This window comes from Anopheles nili, chromosome 3, assembly GCF_943737925.1.
Source record: "Anopheles nili chromosome 3, idAnoNiliSN_F5_01, whole genome shotgun sequence".
Taxonomy (NCBI): domain Eukaryota; kingdom Metazoa; phylum Arthropoda; class Insecta; order Diptera; family Culicidae; genus Anopheles; species Anopheles nili.
Genome location: NC_071292.1, coordinates 59,366,949 through 59,390,173, shown reverse-complemented (window position 1 = coordinate 59,390,173; position 23,225 = coordinate 59,366,949). Strand labels below are relative to the sequence as shown.

Below are 23,225 nucleotides of genomic sequence, written 5' to 3'. Positions count from 1 at the left end.
AGCAGTTAGAAGTGTCATGTTGTCCAATAAATGTGACTTATGATAAAAAATAAATTCGCACAGCAATATTCATTGAGGCTAATCGTAACACCAGAAAGATCATGTACCAACAGCACTGTGCACTGTGAAATGCCTCTTTCTTCGTGCCCGCTGGTAGTGGTGATGGCAAACGGCGAAAACAAATCCCTTATCGCAGCATCCCACTATCGCACGGAAACCGTCAACAATCGCTACATAAGCGGAGTGATTTCTACACCGGGGATCCCCTGCAATTCGTAGTTCCCTGGGAATCACACACCCTTAGTGACCTGTTACAGTCTTCGTTGATCGCGATGTCGGACTCAATCTGGCACACAGTTTCAGTTAGACCTTCGCAACCGCAACTAGCATCTCGCACAACGATGAGGATCACCGCTCGGACGCAAACGTTCACCGTGGTGCTTCTGTGCTTAATCGCTGCCTCACACGTGCACGCGTGGTTCACGTACTGTACACCCTATGCCACCTACATGGACACCATCCAAACCACCCTGCAGAGGATGGCTAACGATTTTGGCACCGTTTACACGGAAGATCGCAAGGAAGCCCATCGCTCCCTGGGACCGATACTCGATCGACTGCAGAGTGATAAAGCACGGTTGAAGTCGTCCAAGCTAGCCATGGAAACGTACGTCTCGAACAAACTTGCGCACTCGTCAGTAGGCCACGACCAGCCCGGTGCCGATGATGTGGAACTGCTGAAGCAAATGTTCACCCAGCTGGACAACGAGAATGGGCGCGTTGTGGTGGAGACGGACAAACTTCGCGAGCAGCACGATACCCGCAATACGGAGGCGATTGAGCTGCAGGAACAAATCAAGCTGCTGAAGACGGCGAACCAGCAGCTGGAGCGAAGCGTTATGCTTGCGAATGGAACCCTAACGCGGACGCTCGCCACGAAACGCAATCTCGAGGGTATCGTCAGTGCGCGAACGAATAATGGAACGCTATCGTAGTGCTATAAGACAAGTTGCTTGTGTGCGATCGCAAATAAACATATCCTTCGTTGACCGTGTGTGACCGTGTCTCTCGGTGGGTGTAGAAGTCCAGACGGACGAAAACGTTTATCCTTGGCCGAGAAAAAGCCTCCAAGGACGTGGATGCTCTGTGTGCAAATGGAGACCTCTAGCCGGTGGCCATGTTGAACCGGTCTTTTCTTTCCCGCTGGCACAAGAGTGGCGTTTGGTCGTACGCTCACTCACCCCCTGCAGGATGAAACGTCCGAGTCAATAAAGTGAGTCTCCCGTCGAGTGACATGTTTCATTTGTCCCCCGTCACGCGACAGTCGGGTCCTCGGCCGGGTTGGTTCTGTCCCGCGGCTGACAGGTTTTGCGATGGGGACATAAAAACGCTCTCAACAGTTTACCACCGTTGGGACCACCCGCTGACGGTGGCTGACGAGTTGGGCTACTTTCGTGCGCTAAGGATCAACGGCACAGGTAGCACGAGAACAGCTCCATCTTGCGAGACGTTCATGCAACGAGACACCGGTTGGGTTGGGCGTTGGAGAGGGTCAAGTGAAACTGAACCACACGCTGGAGGTCATTTTCAACCCCCCCCCCCCCCCCCCCCAGAAACACACACACACACAAACAAAGGCCCGCACCAAAGGCTAAAACACGCGATGGCTTTTGTACGCGAAGTTTCCCTGACTTCGAGATGTTGCGTGGTTTGGGGGAGCGATTTTCATGAAAAATAAATGCCCCCACACACACGCACAAACATACACACCAACACAGCTTCCCATACTAGAAAGAACGTTTGTCCTCATGACATCCTGCGCTCCGTTCCAACCGGCCTACTATTTCGAACATTGGCCACATTACGGGTGACATTTGATCGCATTTCGAATTTGTTTCGGAGTAATATGTCTTCCCCGTTTCGTCCTTGGTTACGTTCTCTCTTTCTCTCTCTCTCTCTCTCTCTTTCTCTCTCATTCTCGCCTTATCATCCTCCCTGGCTGCCGTCTTATCAGGATAAGTCCCGTACACAAACGCACGAACACAGCCTAGGGAGTGTGCACACATACGCTGCCCAGCGTTACAAGTGTTTTGGAGCACTTAGGCGTAAATAAATCACACCACACTGCCAGCGTTCCGGCGCCCATCACCAATCTGGGGGGCGAGATATTGTATCCTTTGATTAGATTTATCTTTCTCGCCTGTGAGTGGAAACACCCGGCAAGCCGACAGGACGACTATGACGCAGCCAGCCTTCGGACGGTCTAGACGGCACCGGACGGACGGCAATGATAGATTCACAATCGATTTCGCACCCAGGATGCTTAATGCCATTCCGCCCAGGTGTGGCGATGTTTGAGCGCCTTCCAGGAGATAGTAATTGTTTGCCACTCGTGCAAACGGCCGGGGAACGTGTGTGTGCATAAAATAAATCGAATGCGTCCCGGGACGAACGCTTCCATCTTAATCATACGATTGTGGCACATTTCTCACCACGGCCGGGTGCGATTTAATTGGTTTTCTCAAGAAAATTAACAACACCTGCAGTTTGTGCAGCCCAGCTTGACGACGGAACCTCTTCCTGTATTAAGGATGAGCCGGTTTAAGGTAGAAACAAACAGATTTGCAAACATCAGCATCAAAAGGGAACGTTGTGTCGGGGATTTTTTTTCCTTCTCCACGTTGACTTATGCTTCCTGGAAATTCCTGCCGTCGAACGTTTCGAGCTAACAACGTCCGTTCAAATGAATGTAAGGATGGTAAACATAGCGCTAAAAAGTTCACTCCGAAGGGCCGCAGGACATCAGAAAAAAAATCACCTACAAACAAGCTGCGAAGTTAAAAGGGCACGCATCCGTTGGGCCTTAAATCATCGCACCGTAACCGTATCAAAACGCTGCAAAAAAAAATATCGATACCTTATGGCTACAACCCTAGCTCGGGACAACCGACGATCGCAAACCGGGCTCGTCCCACGCCCGGAACTACTGCAACGTCCTCTTTCATTATTGCGTACAGGTAACAGCTTAATGGCACCGGGGGAGCAGCTTGGCGGCCATTACCGTCTAATTTATTCAAACGTTCAACTCTCCGTTCCAACATCATCATCATCATCATCGTCGCTGTCGCCGTCGCCGTCGTCATCGGCATCGCCATAGGAGGACGAGTTGGTCGGTCGGCCGGAAACCGTGTGGCAAACAGGTCACGGAACCGGTCACCATTAGTTTACACATCCTGCCCCTGGAACCGGTGTTTCGCTCCGGGAGCCCGCGCCTCGACAACCATTTCCGGTCATTAGCGCGGCCACCCACCACCCGGCCGCAGTGTCTCCCGACCGACCGGGGAGATGCTTTTTAATGGTTATGACTTATGCTTGTTTTGCGCCGGGAGCCCAACGGCGCGAGCTGACTGACGTGATGGTTGGACCATCGTTTGCCGGAACCATTAGAAAGGCGACCGCTGCGTGGTTCCGTCTCGTTTGCTCTCTCTCTCTCTTTCTCTCTCTATCATTCTTGAATTGCAGAAAAGGGTTTCCCGTCACGAGATTATGGCTTGCTTTTGTACCAACCACGTGGAAGGCAACATTTCCCGGGGAAGATCAAGTAGGACGAAAACAATCGATCGACCTACCACGAAGAGGCTTCGCTGAGGGAGCATCCTCCGATGGGGCAATCATTTCTCCATTTTGAAAGTGTTTTTTTTTATTAATGCAATTTTACCGTGGGGGTATTCTTTCGAGGGGTTGAAAATGCTATCAAACGGAAGCCAACGCGACGTAACGGACAGAAGATGGACGCTTCCATTTAGGGCTCTTTAATAGACGGTCTCGTTTTTGTTTTTTTTTCGTAAGATCCATTCCGGTTCCTATTCCTACAAAAATGTGTTTCTTTTTCTTTCGTAATGCGTTAGTAAGAATTGGTAATTGAAATGAATGGGCGAGCGAAACATAATTACGATTTTGCTGGAGGTATTCTCACTCCCTCTCTTTCTCTGGTGAAATGATGAGTTATAACTCACCCAATCGCAATAACGATCCGGAAGTGGGTGTTGATGAGGGATTTATTTTCTTGTTCTCTCAATCGATGCCCACAGTAAATAATGCCCTCAACCGCCGAGTGTACCGGAAATAATGCGAATTAAAATTTAAGCAAACGCAAAGCATCTCCCCCACCACGGCCAATCCGGTTGGCAAATATTAACTTCCACACCTGACCGCGATCAGATCGAAATTATTTTTCCATGCATACCATCCCGGTCCGACCACCCCCGGGGTTACTCGAGTTCGATCGAACGCATCCGAAAACGAGGATCGGGTTCATGTGAACGATTGCTTTTTCGGGAGCCGGAAAATGCAAACCCTACGTTCTCATGCCGTAAATATACGCCTCAACCAACGCGTACGTGTGTTGGCACACCGCGAAAAGTACACGCTGATACCCTAGCAAAACCCGGCACCGAAATTCATTAAATTAATTAAAACATTACATCCGCACGCGGCATCGAACCGCGATCATACACGCGCTACCATTTCGAGCACGCGCTGGATAATCAAAATAATATCTGCGGCTTGCACGTATTAATTGTTCTCCCGTTTTTGTTTTTTATAATTCCCTTTTATTTACTCACCCCTTTTCGAACCCCTCGAGAGAAATGGCCAGCACCATGTCTGGCTGGTTCATAATAAAATCAAGCACCGACCCAAAAACGATCGTTTTCGGGTCGCGTTGAATAATGCAAATGAATAATGCGGCCCTTAGGGGGTGGAAGATTACGGTTCGAAGCACGCGAATCAATTGCAGGATTTAACAGGTTCAACGCGTCTGGTGTTGCTCAGGCGTGTGGGCGGAAACCGTGTGTATGTGTATTTAAGGAAAAAACCCTCATTTTCACAAGCTGTTGGAAAACTGTGTTGGGTTTTGGAAAATGCATCAACGGTGTGATACTTTTCTCTGCCTCATGCACTACTTTTTGTGATCTTTCGCTAGCTTCTTGATCTTTAAATGCTAGAAATTCCGAGTACAAAATTAAAACATAATCGAACAAATTCAACAGCTAATCACGCAAATACGGATCGCTTCCTCGAACGCTCTGTCTCTCTCTCTCTCTTAAGTGCATCAAAAACGCACAACTTTTGACTGGTAAACTTTCAAGATTTCCTTCCCGGAAGCCGATTGTCACCGATACACTCCCAAATCCCGCCCGACCACCCTGTATGTGGGTGTCAGCATCAGCAAGAAACATTGTGCTGTCGTCCTACAGCTCGCGTGAAAGCCCCTCCCGAGCTGTTTAGAGGCAGTTGTTCGGTGCAGCTTCCCGGGCATATCTAAAGCGGTCGTTATCGCTATAGGAGGACCTTACCACCCGGTAAACTCTCGAACAAACTCCTCACCCACGTGCTCCCACACAGACACACACACAAAACACGAGGTCACCACCAACAGAAGGACAAGGCGAACGCAGTGGATGCAAAGTTTCTGCCAAGAAAAGAAGCGCAAACTTTCGCAAACCGTTACCCGCCCCGTCCATTGGGCGACTGGCTTTTCTTTGCCGTCCTGCAGCGTGCTCCAGCCACGGCGTATGATAAATGTGGCTTTTTGACCGCAATAAATTTCCACAAACACTTTTTCTGCCCTATCTTTGGCGCATTACTGTTTCTTGGACGTTTTGGGGGGGGGGGCGTGTTACGGCCGCGCCATGTGGAGGAGCCAGCGCCCCCACCGATGCGTACATCGGAAACAATGTCCCGGCCCAGGCGGTCCGGCTGTCGGTGGGTGGAATTTTCCGAACCCAACTGTGGCCCACCGAAACGTCTCACGACGTCTCGGGCAGCATTCGGTGGTCCGATTTGCCGCCCATTTCCATCGACTTCTCGAGGTTTTTCTTTCTTTCTTTTTTTTTGTTTTGCTGTCATCCTGTCTGTCGGGGCAAAAACAACGGCTACATGTACATGTGATGCGGAGCATACAGCTGGCGGGAAAACAAACCATCCGACGGCGAAAACGAACACAGGTCCGCCCGTGATAAATGAACGTTTAATTATCAGCGGCGCTGCGAATGTTGCTTTCGATCTGTGGGCCAAAAAAAACCCGGGGCGACATTTTGTTTTCGGGCGCAAGATTAATACCGGCCTGCTGAGATTAATGGGAAACGTGCGCTAGAGGCAGCAGCGGACAGCATTGTAAGAAAGAAATGTTTTTCTTCGTATGAGAAATGCCGCACTGGTGGCAGTTAAAGAGACCCCATATGGAGGAGCATGTTTGCTCTCAACGATTAAACACTGCAAATTCGTGCAATTATAGGCGATTTTCTATGCAGCATCGGTTGTATACGGAAATGAAGAACTGCAGCTGGTTGTATAAACACGGGTTTTCTTGTGATGACTATTATTATATCAAGAGAGCGATTCATCAAATTACAATAAAAGCATTATGAGGAAATCGATAGTAGTGCTAAATATTCCATGAATGAAGTAATCGAGCTGAGGTTTGATAACGTAAATTCTCCCAACGTTGCGTACCGTTATCGGTTCGGAGTCCGGAACAGGACGAGATGGCTTCAATGAATGCGTTTGCCTGCAGGGAGCACATTTATCCGAAAGTTCGTTCATCTTTCTAATTGTTTACGAAGCCAATCTGCCGTTCATGCTATCGAAAGCAGATATGCATCTGGCCGCTGCCCTGGGTGGCTCTATTTATCCTCAAGGATACATGATCAGGGTCGTCTGCCTAAGCATCCCTCTTCTAGCAAGGGGTGCAATCCATGAAGAGAACACGAATTTACTACGTCCATTTAACTAAATGGCTGGTAAACAACAGGGCTGTAGACGACCGAACGACGTCGTACGACCACGTGGGAAAGAATACCGGATCCTTCCGGGTAATCCAGTCCTGCCAGGACCTGGTCCTGCTTCTGCATCGTTCCGCACCGAGCGTTCCGTGCAATTGGTCACCTAATCGAATCGGACTGCGAGGGCAACGATGCGCGAAATGGACCCAATTCCGAAGCCGTCGCACACGCATCCTTAAGCGACATCAATCTGGCGAATCGATAATTTATCGACTGGCTTCCTTCCCGGGTCCGGCACGCATCCGGCATCCTTTTGATGTAGCCGGAAGCGCTTCCCGCACCGAAAAGACGGACAGCGTGGGCGGCCACACGTTGATCAAAAGGCGAGTGGACGGACCCAAAAAACCGGGAAAACCCTGCCCACGCCGGGTGGACGCATCCTTGAGCGCAAAAGCCAACAAGTCAATCACGGCCGATTAGGCGATTGACTGGAGAAAAAGGTCCTGCTTCTACGCTTGTGGTTGGAGAAGAACGGCTTTTCAAAAATCGTTCCAACGTTCCCGTCGAGCTGAACATCCCACCGTTGCCCGTTCGAATTCCTAACACTCGGGTTTCAATACCCGAGTGTGGAACATCCCGCTGGAAGTAAACTTAATTTATCCAATCCACCGGTGAAGTGACAAGGCCCAAAACCTTCCCCAGGCCGTAAACGACCCTTGAAACGAAACTCAAACAATCGACGCCGGGTTCGGGGAACATCATTAGTGAACTTGTCAGGCGCGCGAGTAGTTTGCCGGGAACTTACCGTAGCTTGCGGAGGCACCGTTTTTGACTAACGAACCACACGAATGGGGCTGGTTAGCGTGGCTCGCAAGAACGGTGTTCCAGAGCAGTAACTAACCGAGGAAAGAATGATGGATCAACAACGTTGATACAACCGGTACGTACACGTGATCCCGTTGCAGGAACATGCTAGCTTTTCGCTGCTCATTTACCCTCTTGGAAGCAGTACCACCCCACGCAGAAAAGCATGGCCGATCTTTATCTCCATAACAACGGCACCGAAGTTGCATGGCAAACTTTGATCTGGCTTTCTTTGACATACCGGGCGGAAAAGGGACACTCTCACTCGCACAGGAGCGTATCGTGATGGTCCTATCCACGAAAAACACGGTGTCTTTTCAGTCCAATTATTACCGCTCGTATCTCGTAACGTTCGTCAAAAAGCTTCCCCTTCCAAGCGAAGGACAGATAACCACTCTCCAGAACGATACACACAGACGCACACACCTGCAAAGTGCAATGGGAACCGGTGTCCTGTCAAAAGGAACGCGCCCGAAACGGTGCACAAATGGCTCTTTCACGTGCCGCGTGAAAACCAAGCACAATGGCAACCGTTCGTCCTGAATCTCCTTCTCTTTTTCTTTCTCTCGCTGTCTCTTTATTCCCAGGAATTATTGGACATTATGAGACGGCGCCGTTTACAGCGCGGTGTATTTGACGGATTAAACCCTGCTGAACCCTGTTTTTATGTGGCGTCATAAAAAAAACCGGGTCACTCTGGTGAAAGACGACCAGCCAAGTGTCTGCTAGAAAAAAACAACGCCCCCGACATGTATCACATCATCAACCTGGTCGGTATTTGTCAACGCACAAAAACGGGGGAGAACCCCATTTTGCGGTGATCCAAATGGGTGTAAATTAAAATGACGCCTGCAGGATGTGCCCATTATCCCTGGAAATTCATTGCAGACGTAGCCGTTGGCTTACTGGTGTTTGGGGTTTATTTATTTTTTTGTTTGTTGCGTTTACCACCCCATTGGTGTCCTTCGAGCCGCTGATCCCGCAATCAACCTAATGGATGCTTAATCCTGAGATCAATACCGATTTTATTGTTTCACCCCCGTTGGGGATGGTTTCGGGGTTTGCCGGTTGCGTCCAAGTGGGCAGGCTGCTTCTTACCGGAAGCCACGTTATGGGTGGTAAAGTTTTATTTCTATTTCGAGCACACCTTCCGTTTGTCCATTATAATTTTTTTGGTCTTATTTTGGTAGGAGGAAATTTTATTCCCACCCCACCAGCAGGAATGGGCACAGAAAGAACTCCTCTCGGTTCCGTGTGGCTCTCATTTTATTTACACATTTTAGTACGTCTCATCAATTATCAACACAATCAAAGTTGAGTCGTCCCGGTGTGTCGGTGAAAAAAAGGAGGGTTGGTCGTCCGTTGGCGTGGAGTGTCACTTTTCGGTGCCAGCATTGCGAAATTCGCTCCCCTTTTCCGGCATCGGTACACCGGGAGCTGGGGAGCACCAGAAAGAAATAATAACACGCTTTATTCACTCACGGGACGGGAAGGAAGCGCATACGCGGTAGGGCAGCGAAAGGAAAAAGCCACCCCTCCCACCGAAACGAATCCATTCTTCGATCAACACAGCGAACGAAACGAGCTTGCAAAAGGGGGAGAAAATGAACGAAAGAAAAAAAATATATATATACCAAAGATTCGCAAACGCGAATAACATAATATGCGCGGGGAATAAAGCGCTCTGTCGAAACTTTTCTCGCGACGCTTGATTTTTCCAGCAAATTGAGTTTTTTGTTCCGCCCACTCACCCCTCCCCCTCACTTTCTCCAATGTTATCCGTATTCCACCCACCCAGCCAGAGGGTTTGCTGCACCGGCGAAAAAACGGTGCTCAATGCCTCCTTCGACCCGGTTTCTTCCTTCTTGTTGCGCTTGCTTCTTTTTTTTTGAATATTTTTTTTTATCGCTGCCCTTCTCACCTTCTTCTCATGGCCCACTCCGATGAGGGCTGACATAATGATGAATGATTTTTTTTTCGCGTTTATTTTTTTTTCGTTTCCACCCCATCGCAACCGGTACCGGTTGGCAGCTCATACCGTGGCTGGCAAATATTCTGCAAACTTTTCATATTCTTGTCCGACTTTCTGCCACGCGCCCGTCGTTCTCCACCGCTTGCGCCGGCAAAACCCGAAAGCCACGCCAGCAAAATGGCGCACCCGAGCGACAATGGCCGCGAGAAGGTGCGCACCCCCGCCGAAGAATGTATTATCTCGAGTTAGGGCGGCATTTCCCTTGCTGATGCACTCGAGTGAATGGGAAAAGTTTCCCATCCTTCACCGGCGAAACACCGGCGGCCAGCGAGGCAATAGGAACCAGTAAAGAAACAACCGAAAGGGAGAGAGAGAAAAAAACGCCACCACCCGGCACTCGGAAAACCCCAGAACGAGAAACAAAACGAATCCTGGCTGGTTGGCTGACTGGCTGGTGGGAGACCAAATAGAAGCAACATCAATTCGTCCGAAACCTCCCCCCCAAACGGAATGGGGCCGTGTGCGGTCCTTTTTTTCGCGTGAAAGTGAAAAACACGCCCGAATAATGTAGCCCTGCGGCCGGCCATCGTTATCGTTATGCATTTTCATTATGCAATGTCTTCGAGTGCCTTTTCCGATCGAATCCGTAAACAGATGTCAGGCTCGGACGAGGCATATTTTCGTCTACGTTTTTCGTTTCTTTTCACAACCCCACAAGACAAAGGAATGTGTCGTCTGTTACAGCTCGGATACCGTAAAAAATAACAATCTAAAAAAGGCATAACAAAAAGGACACTCTTTTCTACCCGAAAGGCACGTGCGTATCGCGTGGCGGTGGGTTGTAAGTTGCTGTTGGGGACTTTTTTTCATATTATTGTCATGTACCCGAACGACTGAGCAAAGAGAGCTTCTACTCATTATCTTCCACCGCGGAACCAACCAAACCCCCGTCGTATGCACATTAATGGCCGCTCCATCTCTCGCGCTCTGTGGGAAAATGAACTCACCCGACTCATTACCATTTTTATGCATCATATCGTGGCCGTATGGCCGCATTAGTTTTACGAGGCGAGCGCGATAATTACACCGATCATATTTCACGGCGTACCTCACTCTCTTTCTCTCTCTCTCTCGGTCAGTGGACATGCACATCCCAAACCAACCCGGTCGCTTTCCAGTCAACTAATTAAGCTGCTGGTGGGCTATCAAACCGCCATTTGCATAGTGCTTCCTGCCCACCGCCCGGGATGACGCCTTGGTCGCTTTACGATGCATTTCATCGGTATCCTGCGAACTGGCAGGAGGTTGTCCTGAGTCTGTCCTCTGCCAATATATGCGCTCGAACTTCCATCGTCAACTCGTGAAGGGTCATGGCGATGGGAAGAATGATAAGACGGCCCCGTCGCACTTCAATCGAGAAAACTTCACGAAGCGAAATCTGTGAAATTCGTTCGATTGATTCGCCAAAGTATCGACTTACCGGAAGCACCTCGCTCCGATTTAGCCTCTCCCAACTGGGTTCCATCGTCGTTCGATCGAGCGAGTGCGATAGAGGGAAAATGGACAAGAAAACCAGGTGCGCTCAGCACTTTCGTGCAAGTTCGCTCGTTCCGGCCAGGATTGCAATGGTGCCGTGGAAAGCGCTTCGAGTCCTTCGAGCCGCAAATGTAAACACCGGCAGCAGTATCGCAGCTGTCATTCGGTCGCCGCGGGAGCGAAGTAGGCGGTGGATCGCAAAGGACGAAGGATCCCTACGCTGTCAACGATTCGATTACAATCGGCGGCCTCGGTAGCTTTAGCTTTTCCCCACTAGCGGATCGAAACGATACCACTAGCAGCGCGTGGAATGCGAGTACGCGACGTCTCGGAGGAGTTTTCCATTAAGCAGCGAAACCCGGCTGGAATCCGCTGCAAAGCGATGCACTCCGAACTCGAAACCGTTCCGATTTCTGCTCTCAAGACGGAAAACTTTACACCGGCCCTTTCGCCTGTGAGTGAAACAAAGCCATTTAAAGTAATCTGGCACCGTTGCACATCCTCCGGGCGGTCTCGGGGTTGCAACGTGATTTATTTTAAGTCATCTACCCGCCGTGCACCACCCACGCTTCCAAACCCGAAGCTAGTGCGGGTGGGTTTTCCGGCACACCGGTTGAAAAAACGAACGTTTGCACAAAAGCGTGTGAAAACAAACTCCAAACATTGTTTCAGTGTTGACTGCAAGCAAATTCTTCCGTACGTTTGGGTACCCACTCCCCGCCATCCGGATCGACTTTCTCATTTTCCTGTCCGTCTATTTCCTTCTTTTCCGGCGCATATTTGTCTTGTCTTCACAAAAAAAAAGCCCCCAGCAGCTTCCAACCTTTGCGAGCGTAACGAAACCGGGAGCAATGGTGGGGCGAAAAAAGCCATTGCTTGAGGCGAGAAATTGTTCTTCAAGCTGCCAAGCTGCCCGTGCCCGAAGGTGAAAAGTTCGCTTCCTTACGCTCCACCTCGAAGGTGCTGTTAAACGGGTGGAAGATGGAAGCAAGAACAAAAAATTCAAAGCCTGCCAGCGCAAAAGCACATTCGGCCGGGTTTTGCTTCCGTTTTTGGGGACGGGGAAACCGGCTTTTCTTTACCATTTCTTTCGTTTTTTTTTGTTTTGTTCGCTGCTCACAGGTCAACCAAAACGCTCTCGGGCGGGCACTTCATGCACGTCATCCCAGACGCACGACAATAAGTATCTGCGGTGCTGGGGTGAAAAGTTCTCCGGCATCGTCAGGAAGACATTTTCATACCGTGACAGATGTCGCCATTCCCGTTGCCCTGTTTTTGATGTGTTTGTGAGTGAGTTCCTGCTGTCGTTTTATGTTTTTTTTTTCATTTTCGTTGCCCTGCGTCCTTTCAACGCTCCATTCATTTCCGGTTGAAGCGTGACACGAGGTATTCCGGCAGATACGTGCCACCTTCGTCCTGACGAAACGCTTCTAATAGATCATTACCGTCTTTCATCTCTATTGTTAATTAAAATAAAATGGTGCACTTATTTTGTGGGAAGCACTTCAACCGAGCGCTCCGGTTGGGGACAACATTAACCCGATGGAATAAAAGTATGGAAAGAAAGAAAAAAAAACCAGCACCAAAGCTGATTTCAATTCCGAATGTATTTGGTTCAAAATTTTAAATCAAAAGAAGCAACAAATACTCCTGCTGGTGGGCAAAGCAGGCAAAATAATAAATCCCAGCTTAAAACGTGCTGCCAACCTGTTAATCCCGCACGCGAGGTAAAAAATATCATCCCCACAATCGAGCCGAGCATCAATTTGAATGATTTAGTGGCACGTAAAATCATTCCCCACCATTGGCGATTGTTTTCATTTGGGGTTTTTTGTTGTATTTGTTGTTTTTGGTTGGATTGTTGCTGTTTCCAATTCGCATTTGTTGCCGCGCTCAGCAACAATCCCTGCTTAATCGATTCCCGACCACCGGTCCGGTCAACCAATCATCAAATTGCGCCCGGTGGCAACCCAAAGCGAAAACTGTGTCAACGGCACCGGAAGCTGCACACGGGCGGGATGATAAAAATTGCATTTCGATCAACCGGATTAGTGCAGTGCGCTGCGCTGAATCCTGGGAACGCGACCCATTAGCGTTGTAGCGCACCCACGCCAAAGGGTTTGGGCACATGTTGGTTGGCTTCCCATTCGCCGTACCGAAACGTCGCAGTACTCTCATCCATCACGGTCGGTGGATATAGCTCGGGGTGCGATTTGGAACTTCCGCACCCCTGAAGCGTCTCAATCGCATGAATTATTCCGTTTGCTTCTGTCCGGCTGCGTGTCGAGAAGATTCGCGCCAACTCGATACGCGCGTGTACAGCGCAGATCGTAATCAAACGTCCCCGCGTGTCCCGGTGGCTGTGATTTCTGATGTCGAGCGGGACCGAACCCAATCAACGCTGGTACATGTTTAATGCCGAACCGGACCCCCGCCAAATCGGTGAGCTTTTCCCAACGCGGCTCGGGACTGTCACGGGAGCAATTAGCCAATGGTTTTGGGGCTGGTGTTGGAGTATGATTTTGTTCCCCCTTTTTGCGTTTGACAGCTCATCCACAAAGCCTGCCATTACAACGTACCGAACCGCCAATGATGGCAAACGACCGTGCAGCGCCTGCTGGGATTAAATCGAAATGATGATGATCCGCTCGAACGGTGGTCCCAGCAAGCGTTGACTGCGCCGAATGGGCGTCGAGCTTAAGGGAATGGACGAGAGACACAGAACAGAAAAAAGGCATTTGAATTAAAAATTAACCGGATCCCTTACGATCCGAGGGAAAGCACAAAACGATGGCATCGGTTTCTCGGAAGTCGTCCAGCAAAGAAGTTTCCTTAATGCGCGCTGTAATTACCGAACCGAGCTCGTCGTCTCTTCGTGTTCGAAGAAAAAAGCACAAACGGAACCTTAGGACGGTTACTATCTCACTCCTTTTGCACGAGCTTTCGCATCCTGCTCTGGACAATAACTAGAAAACTACCGGCTGCTTTACCGGACGTTTCATAAACCACCCACCCACCAACGGTGGGAGTTGTAAGCTGAGCGTAAAATTAAAATGAATTGGAAAGGAAAACTTTCCTTTGCGAGCGCTTGTACGAGCGAGTCAAAAATTAGTGGAAAGTTTTGCCTCCTCGTAATTGTTTCAAAAATTCGCAATAATTCGACTTAAAACCACTCCCGTATCTGTGTCAAAAGTGTGCCTCCCCAGAGACCATGAACCAGGCTCATGGTGCATCAAAAGAATGGCTCCTTTTGTAACCATTTGTGGTGCAAGGAACGATTTGCGGGATGCGAAAATCATTTCCATTTCCTTTGCTTCTTTGGGAACAAATTAATTCTGCCATTTGGTCGCACTGTCGTCAAACCCCCTCCCCCTCCCCAACGACATGGATATAAAAAAGGACCTCTCGCTTCACCCGGCCGGCGTGCTAACGGAACTAAGAAAAAAGCCACATTTTTCCTCATGAGCGACGGCGCGTGTGTGCTTGAGCGGAAAATCAGCACCCAAAAGCTCGCTCGAAAAAGGAACACCACAAAATGGAGAACACACACACACAAAGAAAAAGAAAAAAAAGCAAACCCATTGGCTTAAATTTCGCTCATTTCCTCGCCACTCAGTGGTGTCCTTTTTTTGTCTAATTTTCCCCGTTTCACACAATTAGCACTCCCCCGCGTGCGTGGTCGTTTGGTAAATGCGCCGAGGCTTCCTTTTGCAAGCGTGGAAGCGTAATTTTGTTTGGACGGTTTGTGGGCGGAAAATGAGAAACACCCATTGACCGATCGTTTTGTGGTACGAATTTCGATACGAAACGTAACCTCCAAAATTGTGCCGCTTTGATTTCGACACCAGGGCAATTAAAGTTGTGGTGCGCTCGCAAATTCGCTCCACCAAACCCCAGCGTCACGGGCGTTTTCACGAGCTTTTGCGAAACAAAAGAGGTAAACCTAATTGAAAAATCCCCCCGAGATGATGCCGTTTATAAACTCGCGGCCCCCTTTATTTTGGGCTGATTGCGTGTTTTCAGGCTACTCGCGAGCGAGGCCAACAAGAAACAATACACTGGTAAGCTTTTCTTCCCTTCAAAGCGGTAAACTTCAAACTCCATCCTCACGAACGCCTCGTTGTACAAAATGTACCAAATAAAGCGGGTGTTAAAACAGCGATTTGAAGCCAACGAAACGCCACCATCCACCGACCTATCCACCGGCAGTTGGCCACCTTTCAAAGCACTTTATTCCGAAGACATCATTTAACGGGCCTGCGCTTAGCGTAAAACGGGGTCCCCTTGAAGTGGATGCTAAGAACGCATTTAATTTGATAAGAATGAACCCCCAGCACGGCAGTTCCGCCCACATCCCACGGTAGGTTCAAGGTAAAGCTACAGCCTACAGTCTGAATCCCTGGCCGAGGCCCAACGGAAGGTTTTCCCTAACCACCGCAACCACATGGTTCATGAAAATTAAATGTTTTGTTTCGAGACAGTTCGCACCGACGGAAGGAGCATTATGGAAGGCGAACGATGAACGCCTTCATCCGCTCGAACACCCGTTCCCAAGCGGCACAGGCTGCGTTTGCCCTCCGGAAGTGACACCGGCCGGTCGGATATGCCGGGAAAAACGCGCCCGAGGATTAAAAAAGAAAGCACCAATATACGTATCGGGAAACGACCACCGAAAAAGGAAAGCCAAATGTTGCTGCTGCTGCAGGATCTCTCGTGGGATCGTTTTTTATTCATTTCCAGCAACACATTTTCGCACAGTATTTTAAAGCACAACCCGCGCTATAATTTGCTCCCGCACGCAATTGTGTCCCAGCACGCGCGCACGCTTTTCCGGATCCACATTGCGGATGAGCGTTCCGGATAACGGTGAATCCTTTGCGCCATCTTCTTCGCGGATACCAAGCGGTTACTGGATTCGTTCCTTAACTCCACCACGATCGGCCCTTTTTCTACCTATCCAGCAGTGGGAATTTGAAAACAACATTCACGCGCCCCCAGTTTTCCTTCTGTTCTTCTCAACCGCGAGCCGTTCATTCCATTCGGGGGGGTGTTTTCGGCTTGCCGGAAAAGGCATTTCCAAGTGCGCACGGAACGCGCACACAATCCCTGCCTTCAAGAATGGCTGCTAGAAGGCTGCCACCAGCCTGGACCACCTTCAAGGGCAGCAAAAGTAAAAAGGGAAAAGAAATCCAGTCCCACCCACCCGAAAAACCACTCACTCAGCTTCAGGTTTGTTTTTTTTTTGCGCAAATGCCTGGCATGCCGTGGAATATTCGCTTCCACGCGGTCCACCGGGCCGCATCCTTTTTACGAGTTGTTAGTACATAAAAATGTATTATGAATTCACAAATGTCTTCATTTGGTGGGTGGCGTGTGGCGCAGCCGGACGCACGGCTCACCCAAAGGTGCACGATTTGCGTCGTCATCGTCGACCCGAAATTGACAATAAACCCGTTTCCCACCACCCACCCACACATGGTGGGGTGTGTGTTTGCGTTTCAAGGCCAGCAGGTGGAGAAGGGGAGGTTTTCGCAGATGGGTTTTCTTCTTGTTTTTTTTTTCGCATGAAGGCAAATGTTTGCCGAATCGCTTCTTTTAAATGCACTAAACATACGCAGGACGCCCGGTGGGTGGTGGCCTTGCAGGGTGGGGGGACTGGGGGTCAGAGGGGATACTTTCGGGCTTCGGAGTGACATTGGCTTCTTGGTAGCGGTAATCGGGGGTGGTCGCTCGTTTGCTTTTATTGCCCGAGATGGGGGCAACCAACCTCCAAAATGGGCAGTTTCCACGAGGTGAAAGTGAGCCGTTGGAAGCGAGCTTTAAATTAACTCCGACTCGACACGTTTGATTTTAATTTCAACCCACGGAAAGCGTGATTCGAAGAGGCGAGATTCATTGTGAGCGAGTAGCGTCATTTACTGTGTTAAATAGTTTTATTTCAACACACCATCTCCGTGGTAAATTTAGAATTAAAACGCAACTCAACTCCTTCCATTACAGCACACGCTCCGACAAACGGAAATCGCCACCAAAAAAGCTCGCTTAAAGCTCTCGAGCGTAGTTTATGGCACTAGCCTGAAACCACAGCTCCTTCACACCCACACAAACGCACCTAGTGCCCTCGCACTCCAAGCTCCACTCCCCCGTTGGGCGCTCATTTATCCGGTTATCAATCCCCGGACACATTTTGTGCCCGCGCTCGCAAACCCGCTAATGCTGCGGCTTCAAATAGCGAAATTTCCGCGCCCCCAAAAACCCGCCCTTGGTGTGCCCTTGAACGCCCCCGGCCCCCGTGGCACCTGCTTCCCGCGCAATCGCACGCATGCAAAACTGCGGCATATATATATATATTCAATAGAGTGTTTTATTGCAAAGGCGAAAGGTAATTTAATCTCTTCCCGCGCAGGTAATTAATTTCCACAAAGACCCCGTCCGCAAAACCGCCAACCTCGCATATGTGTGGGTGTGTGTGGGTGTGTGCGCGTGTATGTGTCCCGAGGCTGATCCTGCGGAAGACACGATCGCTCGCTCGCTCGTTCGGCCCACTTCCCAGGACGAAGCCATCGCAGGGATGTTGCAATCGCAGTGGCAATGCAGTGTGTGCCTGTGGAACCAGGACGCACCGGATTACCCGCTCGTGGGAACCATTTTCAGTTAATTTATTCAATAAAGTGCACTTCGGAAACACCCCGCGAGGTCCGCAAGGCTGCACGCCTCGCGTGGGTCACGGACCCCCGGTGAAGCGGCTAAATCAAACCATGACCCGTGTGGTTCTGCATTACGCTGTAGAAGAAACCAACCACAAAAAAAAGCGAGGGTCCACTAACCAGCGCCATTGTTTACGGTTATTTATGAAATCGCACAATTGGCGTAATGCTTTCGCGGGGTGACCGGCAACCGTTTGTGCGCTTCTTCGGTCCCGGGTTGCTGGCGTCGGTTATCTGCGCGACCCGGTACGGCGGGTGCGATATTTATGGACAATAGCGAGCTGCTGATCTCGTGTTGACATCAGTTCCCGGTTCGTTCCGGTCAGCCCAGGGTCAGTCAGTGGCGCACTAAAGCCCCGCTCGCGCTACATAAAACAGCATAAGAAGCCATTACGATAAGATACAGCTTGCGTTGTTTGCGGCTGGACGGACGGATTGTGCCCAGCTTGATTTGTGCTTATTAGCCGTGCGATAAACAATAGCACCCGGTGGAACCGGAACTCTACACCCGTATAAAAACCAGGACCTACCCCATTCGCGCTCGTGTAGCGGCTCAATGGAAGCGATTGGGATGAACAAGCAAAACGGAAACGGTTAAAGCGGCTTTACGTCGGCTTTCTGTGCCTGAAGCCGTACCGGATTTACTCCTTCCACAGCTGCTTCCGTTTGCAAGGCTTCTTTTACATCCTACCACCCCACGGGTTGAGTTTGCAGGAGGAGAACTTTCGATCTTCACATGGTTTGGCATCCTGCGAAGCTAATTGAGCACTTGCATTAGGGTTCGCGAGTATTTGTTTGAAGAATTTTAGCGCCACTCAAAACGGTAAGGTTTCACCGCACCGGAAAATGGAGCGAGCATTTTCCCAACATCTCTCTTTCTCTCTCCTGTTTAAAAGTCGATCAAATTTGAAACCCTTCACGGTGGAAAGTGCTGCTCGCTTTCTCCCGGAGCGAGGTTTGCTGCAAATCGCTCGGAACAGGTTAAACGAGGTCGTTATCAAAAACCCACCCGCCGGAGCATTGATCCTTGGTCGATAAAGGATGCGCAACAAAAAAAAGGCTCCATCCCCACCACAGTTCGTTTGCAGGAATTACTTTCATTGCAGCACAAACACCAACCGCTTCGATTGCCGCCAGTGCACGGTGAAGTTGATGGGGTAAAGCTAGGGGAAAAACTAAAATTGGCTCAACAAAGCTGCAAGCGAACGCCGTTTTCCTCGAACGTTTGCGGTTCCTGCGAGTGGGAGGTAACACGGGGCGAGCAACAGAACATATTATGTAAATTCAAACAAACAGCTCTCGGAGCATTCTTCCCCATTGACCCATTCTCACAAAACCCACTCACCGGGATCTTTGCCGGGGTGGGATTAATAATAGAACACAACAACCCGAAACGCTGCGAAGGAAACGCGTACTAATTTACGTGTGCTAGGGACGTCTCGGTTCTCGCCCACGCGTAATGATGTCCTTTCGGGAGGATAAACAATAATCCCGGCGTCCAAGCATCCGACAGCACTTAAGCGGTATAAAAACCACTAGCTGGAAGTTTTGCCCGTCCGCAACAAAACGCACGGAGCATCATCATTAGCAGCGCTCAGTGTGGAGGTGGTTGTGGGTGCGCGCGCGCGCGCTCGTTGAGCAAACAATAACGATCACGAACTCGTGCACGTCCTGAAAACGGGGTGGTCGCCACCCTGCCGGCCCGGAACTGTCAGAAAAGCTCGATTGATTCCCGGGAAAATCCCTACCCTTTATCCCCCTGGCGAAAGGGGGTCACATGTACGACGGGGCGCATACAGACACACTTCCGCATAACAAACGATCAACAAAAATCAATATTATCCCTAATTGGGCGAAACCACTAATAGAGACGCCGAAAGTTTAACGTTTAATTTAATTACACCCGTCCGGCACTCGGGGAGATTCGGTGGGTCTGTGGGAAGGTCAGGCCAGCTTCAGCGCGCTAGCCCACACGCATAGCAAGCAGACAAGCGTGGGTGGGTGTTTCTGTGTGTGTGTGTTTGTGTGTTTCAAGGACGAAATTGTTCTCGATTGCTTTTTGATAAAGGACCGAGGGTGGCGCTTTCGTGGCACTTCTTGGGCGCGCTCCCACACACAAAAGAAAGCTCGAAAAGCGCCCCCAACGGAAGAGCGCCCTTGGTCATCTTCATTCGCTTCCCGCCGAAGGGAGATTAGGTTTTGGGGGGGTGGCGCAAATAATTGCACCACCCGCCATTTCACTTCGGTGCTGGTGGGAGGTTTGTTAGGTACCGGCGTCGTGCGCCGTAAGCCTCTTTGTCGGGAGGATTTTCGGGTTTGGCCAACAAATCATTTGACCCGAGCTGCGGTACGGCGAACGGTCTGGGACGGGTGGGAGGCTGCTGAAGGCGAACATTAAAAGGCTTTATTTTAGTGTTACGCTGTGGTGTTGTAATTTTGGGGCGCCAACACCAATGGGAATGAACGAAATGGAGACGCCCGCTCGCACCAGATTTATACGTCAATAAACGGCAGTAAATTGGAGATAAATGTCCCTCAAAAGGATTTTCTTTCAGGAGTAGGAGGAGAGATAGAGCGAGTGTTCTAGAGAAGGGTAAGTTCAATCCGTTTATTTGGTTGCAGAGTCAACATTGATGATCACGATGGGTACGAGCTTTGGAACCGTTTTTTGCCCACCTACATCTAGTAGCCATGTAAAAGCGCCTGTTTAACATTACCCTGCTGACATTTAACGCCCGTTGTGAAATATTTCAAGCATGACAGCACGCCCTAGGGGCCGAGAGAAAAAAAAAAGGCGAGCCCTCACCAAAAAACCAATTAATCAGGATCACTTTCTTGCTCAAACCCCCCGACGCAGCGTAGGTGCGTGCTCGAGGACTCCTGTTTCGTTTACTCGGCCAGTTCGCCCTAACCGACGTTCCCCGTCGTTCCGAAGGTCCCCTTCCACCCAACGGAGGCCGAGAATGGGTCGCTGGCTACAACGGTTTTGCGGTTCCCGGTTCTCCGCCTGTGTGCCGATGCGCTCGCAAGGATGTGTCACTCATTATCCAAATTAATTCACCGTCTGTGAACTTCCGCTCCAGAGCTCGTCGGGAGCGGTCTACCGGGTTGTGAGGGTGTGGGGATTGGGGCAAAAAAAAAGGTTCCGCCAACCTTTTACCTCGAAAAGGTTCCAGGTTTTATTCCGGGCACTCCTTTCCACCTTCTGCGACCACCTCCTCCACCGGTAGCTAATTGCTGCGGTTGGAATAAAAACTTTTCCCTCCTTGCGGTCGGATCGTCCCCAGCGGTTGCCAGGGCAACGTACGCGAGCATGGGACAGAATAACGAACAGGGGCTTTTGCGATTTCTTGCTTTTGTCAGAAGTTTCGCACCGTGGATTTGCTTCCCATCCTGTTCGACGATTAGAGCCGAAACCTTTCGCTAAGGTGCGGACATTTTCGACATTTTTTGTGGTGGCGTTTGTTTGTGTTCGCTCCTACATTCCTTGGCCGGGAATTTCAACCCTCACCCACACACACACACAGCTTTTTCACCCCCACTTGGCATTCCGGTAGCGTTGTGCCGCTGATTATGCTCGCTCCTTTTGGGAGGGTTTTCCACCTGTTGTGCGTATGGGTGAGTGAAAGCGAACGAATGAGCCCAACTTACCGTTATCCAACGGTTCCGGTTCCAACGTTTTGGGTCCTCATTACGGGTGGGTTAATTTTTCCCGAACGGAAAAGTGCATCACGTCCGATACTGTTCCGATAAACTGTTCCGGTTTAACAATGCACCCTTGCCCGAACAGCCTCGCAAACGGGGCGAAATTCATTTGCCAGCGAACTATGCACGACCAGCAACCGTGTATCTGAGCATCTGAGATAAACAACGACGAGTTTGGCTGTACCCTCCATTGGCGGCAAGCAATTCGGTCAGACGGACGTCGCGGAGAATGAAGAAAAATGCTTTCCCCGGCAGGATACGGCCCGGAAGGATTTTTGCTTCCCAGAACCAAGCCGGGTATTCACGGCCTCCGATTGTTCTCCCCACAGGTATTGGATGGCTGTGGAAACAATAGACCAAAACGCGCAATATGAGCTTTTTAGTACCGGGAAAAGTATTGAAACGTTTCAGCGTACGTGGCAGGAAATTTGGTTCATAAAGCAATAGTTAAGCAGCTTCCTTTTGAAATCAATTTCATCGACATTTAAGCTCCAAACAGCGCAATTTTGGTTTACCGTACCATTTTGACCTTGACGGTGAAACGTTTCGTACACAGTTCGATCGTGGCTGTGGCTGGCTTTCCCCGGAGTTTTCCCCATCCTAGACCTAAGGTCCTGGTCCTTTCTCTAAGGCACCCACACAGCACGAAGCTGGAATTCCACCGGCAAGCAAGGACGAGTGATGGATCGGCAGGCAGGGCAAAACAGATGGCGCCGGAAAGGAATTCATACCGATCTCACCTAAATTTTTGATGAACCCGTTAAGCATGTGTGAAGATCCGTAAATAAATAATCAAGTAAAAAGCTGCCCGGCGCGGATACGAACGGGAAGCGCTCCTCCATGTGTCGCATCCTGCATTTTTCTTGTTGCCTTGCTCAGAAGAAGAAAAAAAGGCTTCCCTTTTTTGTTGCCGTGAAGGGTGTCACGTCCCGCTACAGCTACGGATGTCGTAGAGACGTGCCGAGTGAGATGATGAAAAAAGAAGGAATACGGAATACCATTCCCCGGTGCGGCTGGTTCCAGGATCCTCGGTGTATCGTCGGTTTTGCGGATTGGAATTACAATCTACACATAGGCTGCGCAACACAAACGCCTCGGCACAAAAGCTTCACACGAGCTGCCTTCCACCGATGATCAATCAAAGGCACAATTTGTGCCAGGCCGGGCTGGGCCAACAGCGCCAAAAGCCGCACTGCCAGTGGTCTCGGGTACGCCACCGAATCCACACCGGTGGGATCGGTTTGCGTTTTGTTTGGGAAGCATGAAGGAATGAAACGATTGCGCTCGCTTGGAAGAAGTGCGCATGGAATCGATTTATCTTAATGGTGCCCAAATTTTACTGCTAATTTGCAGATTACAAACCCCCGTACGAGCCGGTGGCTGGGAACCGTCCTGTGAGCAGGCAATGGGCCGGGAAACCGAACACGTGGACCAGAAGTGATGACATGCTAACCGACTGCTCGTACGGGGGCCTGAGCGAGGTACTTTTGCATGTGTAATACACGGAACGAAAATACTTCGAGTAAATTTAATGGAGTTAGCAGTTCAAAGTCAAGGATTTGGAATGCAAATCTACTACACACTCGTGCGTGTTGGGCGCTTTCATCTTCAGCTCGTACCTTTTTCATCTCCTGTTAGTCGGTAAGCCGATCGGAA

The 23,225-nt window shown here is 50.0% G+C and overlaps 1 protein-coding gene across 1 annotated transcript; it reads left to right on the top strand.

Annotated features, from left to right (window-relative positions):
- The first annotated feature begins 317 nt into the window (after positions 1-317).
- On the top strand, positions 318-1,165 carry LOC128725939 (uncharacterized). Its single transcript, XM_053819713.1, has one exon. It carries the CDS (start codon positions 333-335, stop codon positions 993-995), a length of 663 nt encoding a protein of 220 aa, XP_053675688.1. The 5' UTR covers positions 318-332; the 3' UTR covers positions 996-1,165.
- The last annotated feature ends 22,060 nt before the right edge of the window (positions 1,166-23,225 follow it).

What these genes read in the sequence shown, in the direction of transcription:
- LOC128725939 (XM_053819713.1), top strand. Translation starts at nt 333, where the DNA reads ATGTCGGACTCAATCTGGCACACAGTTTCAGTTAGACCTTCGCAACCG.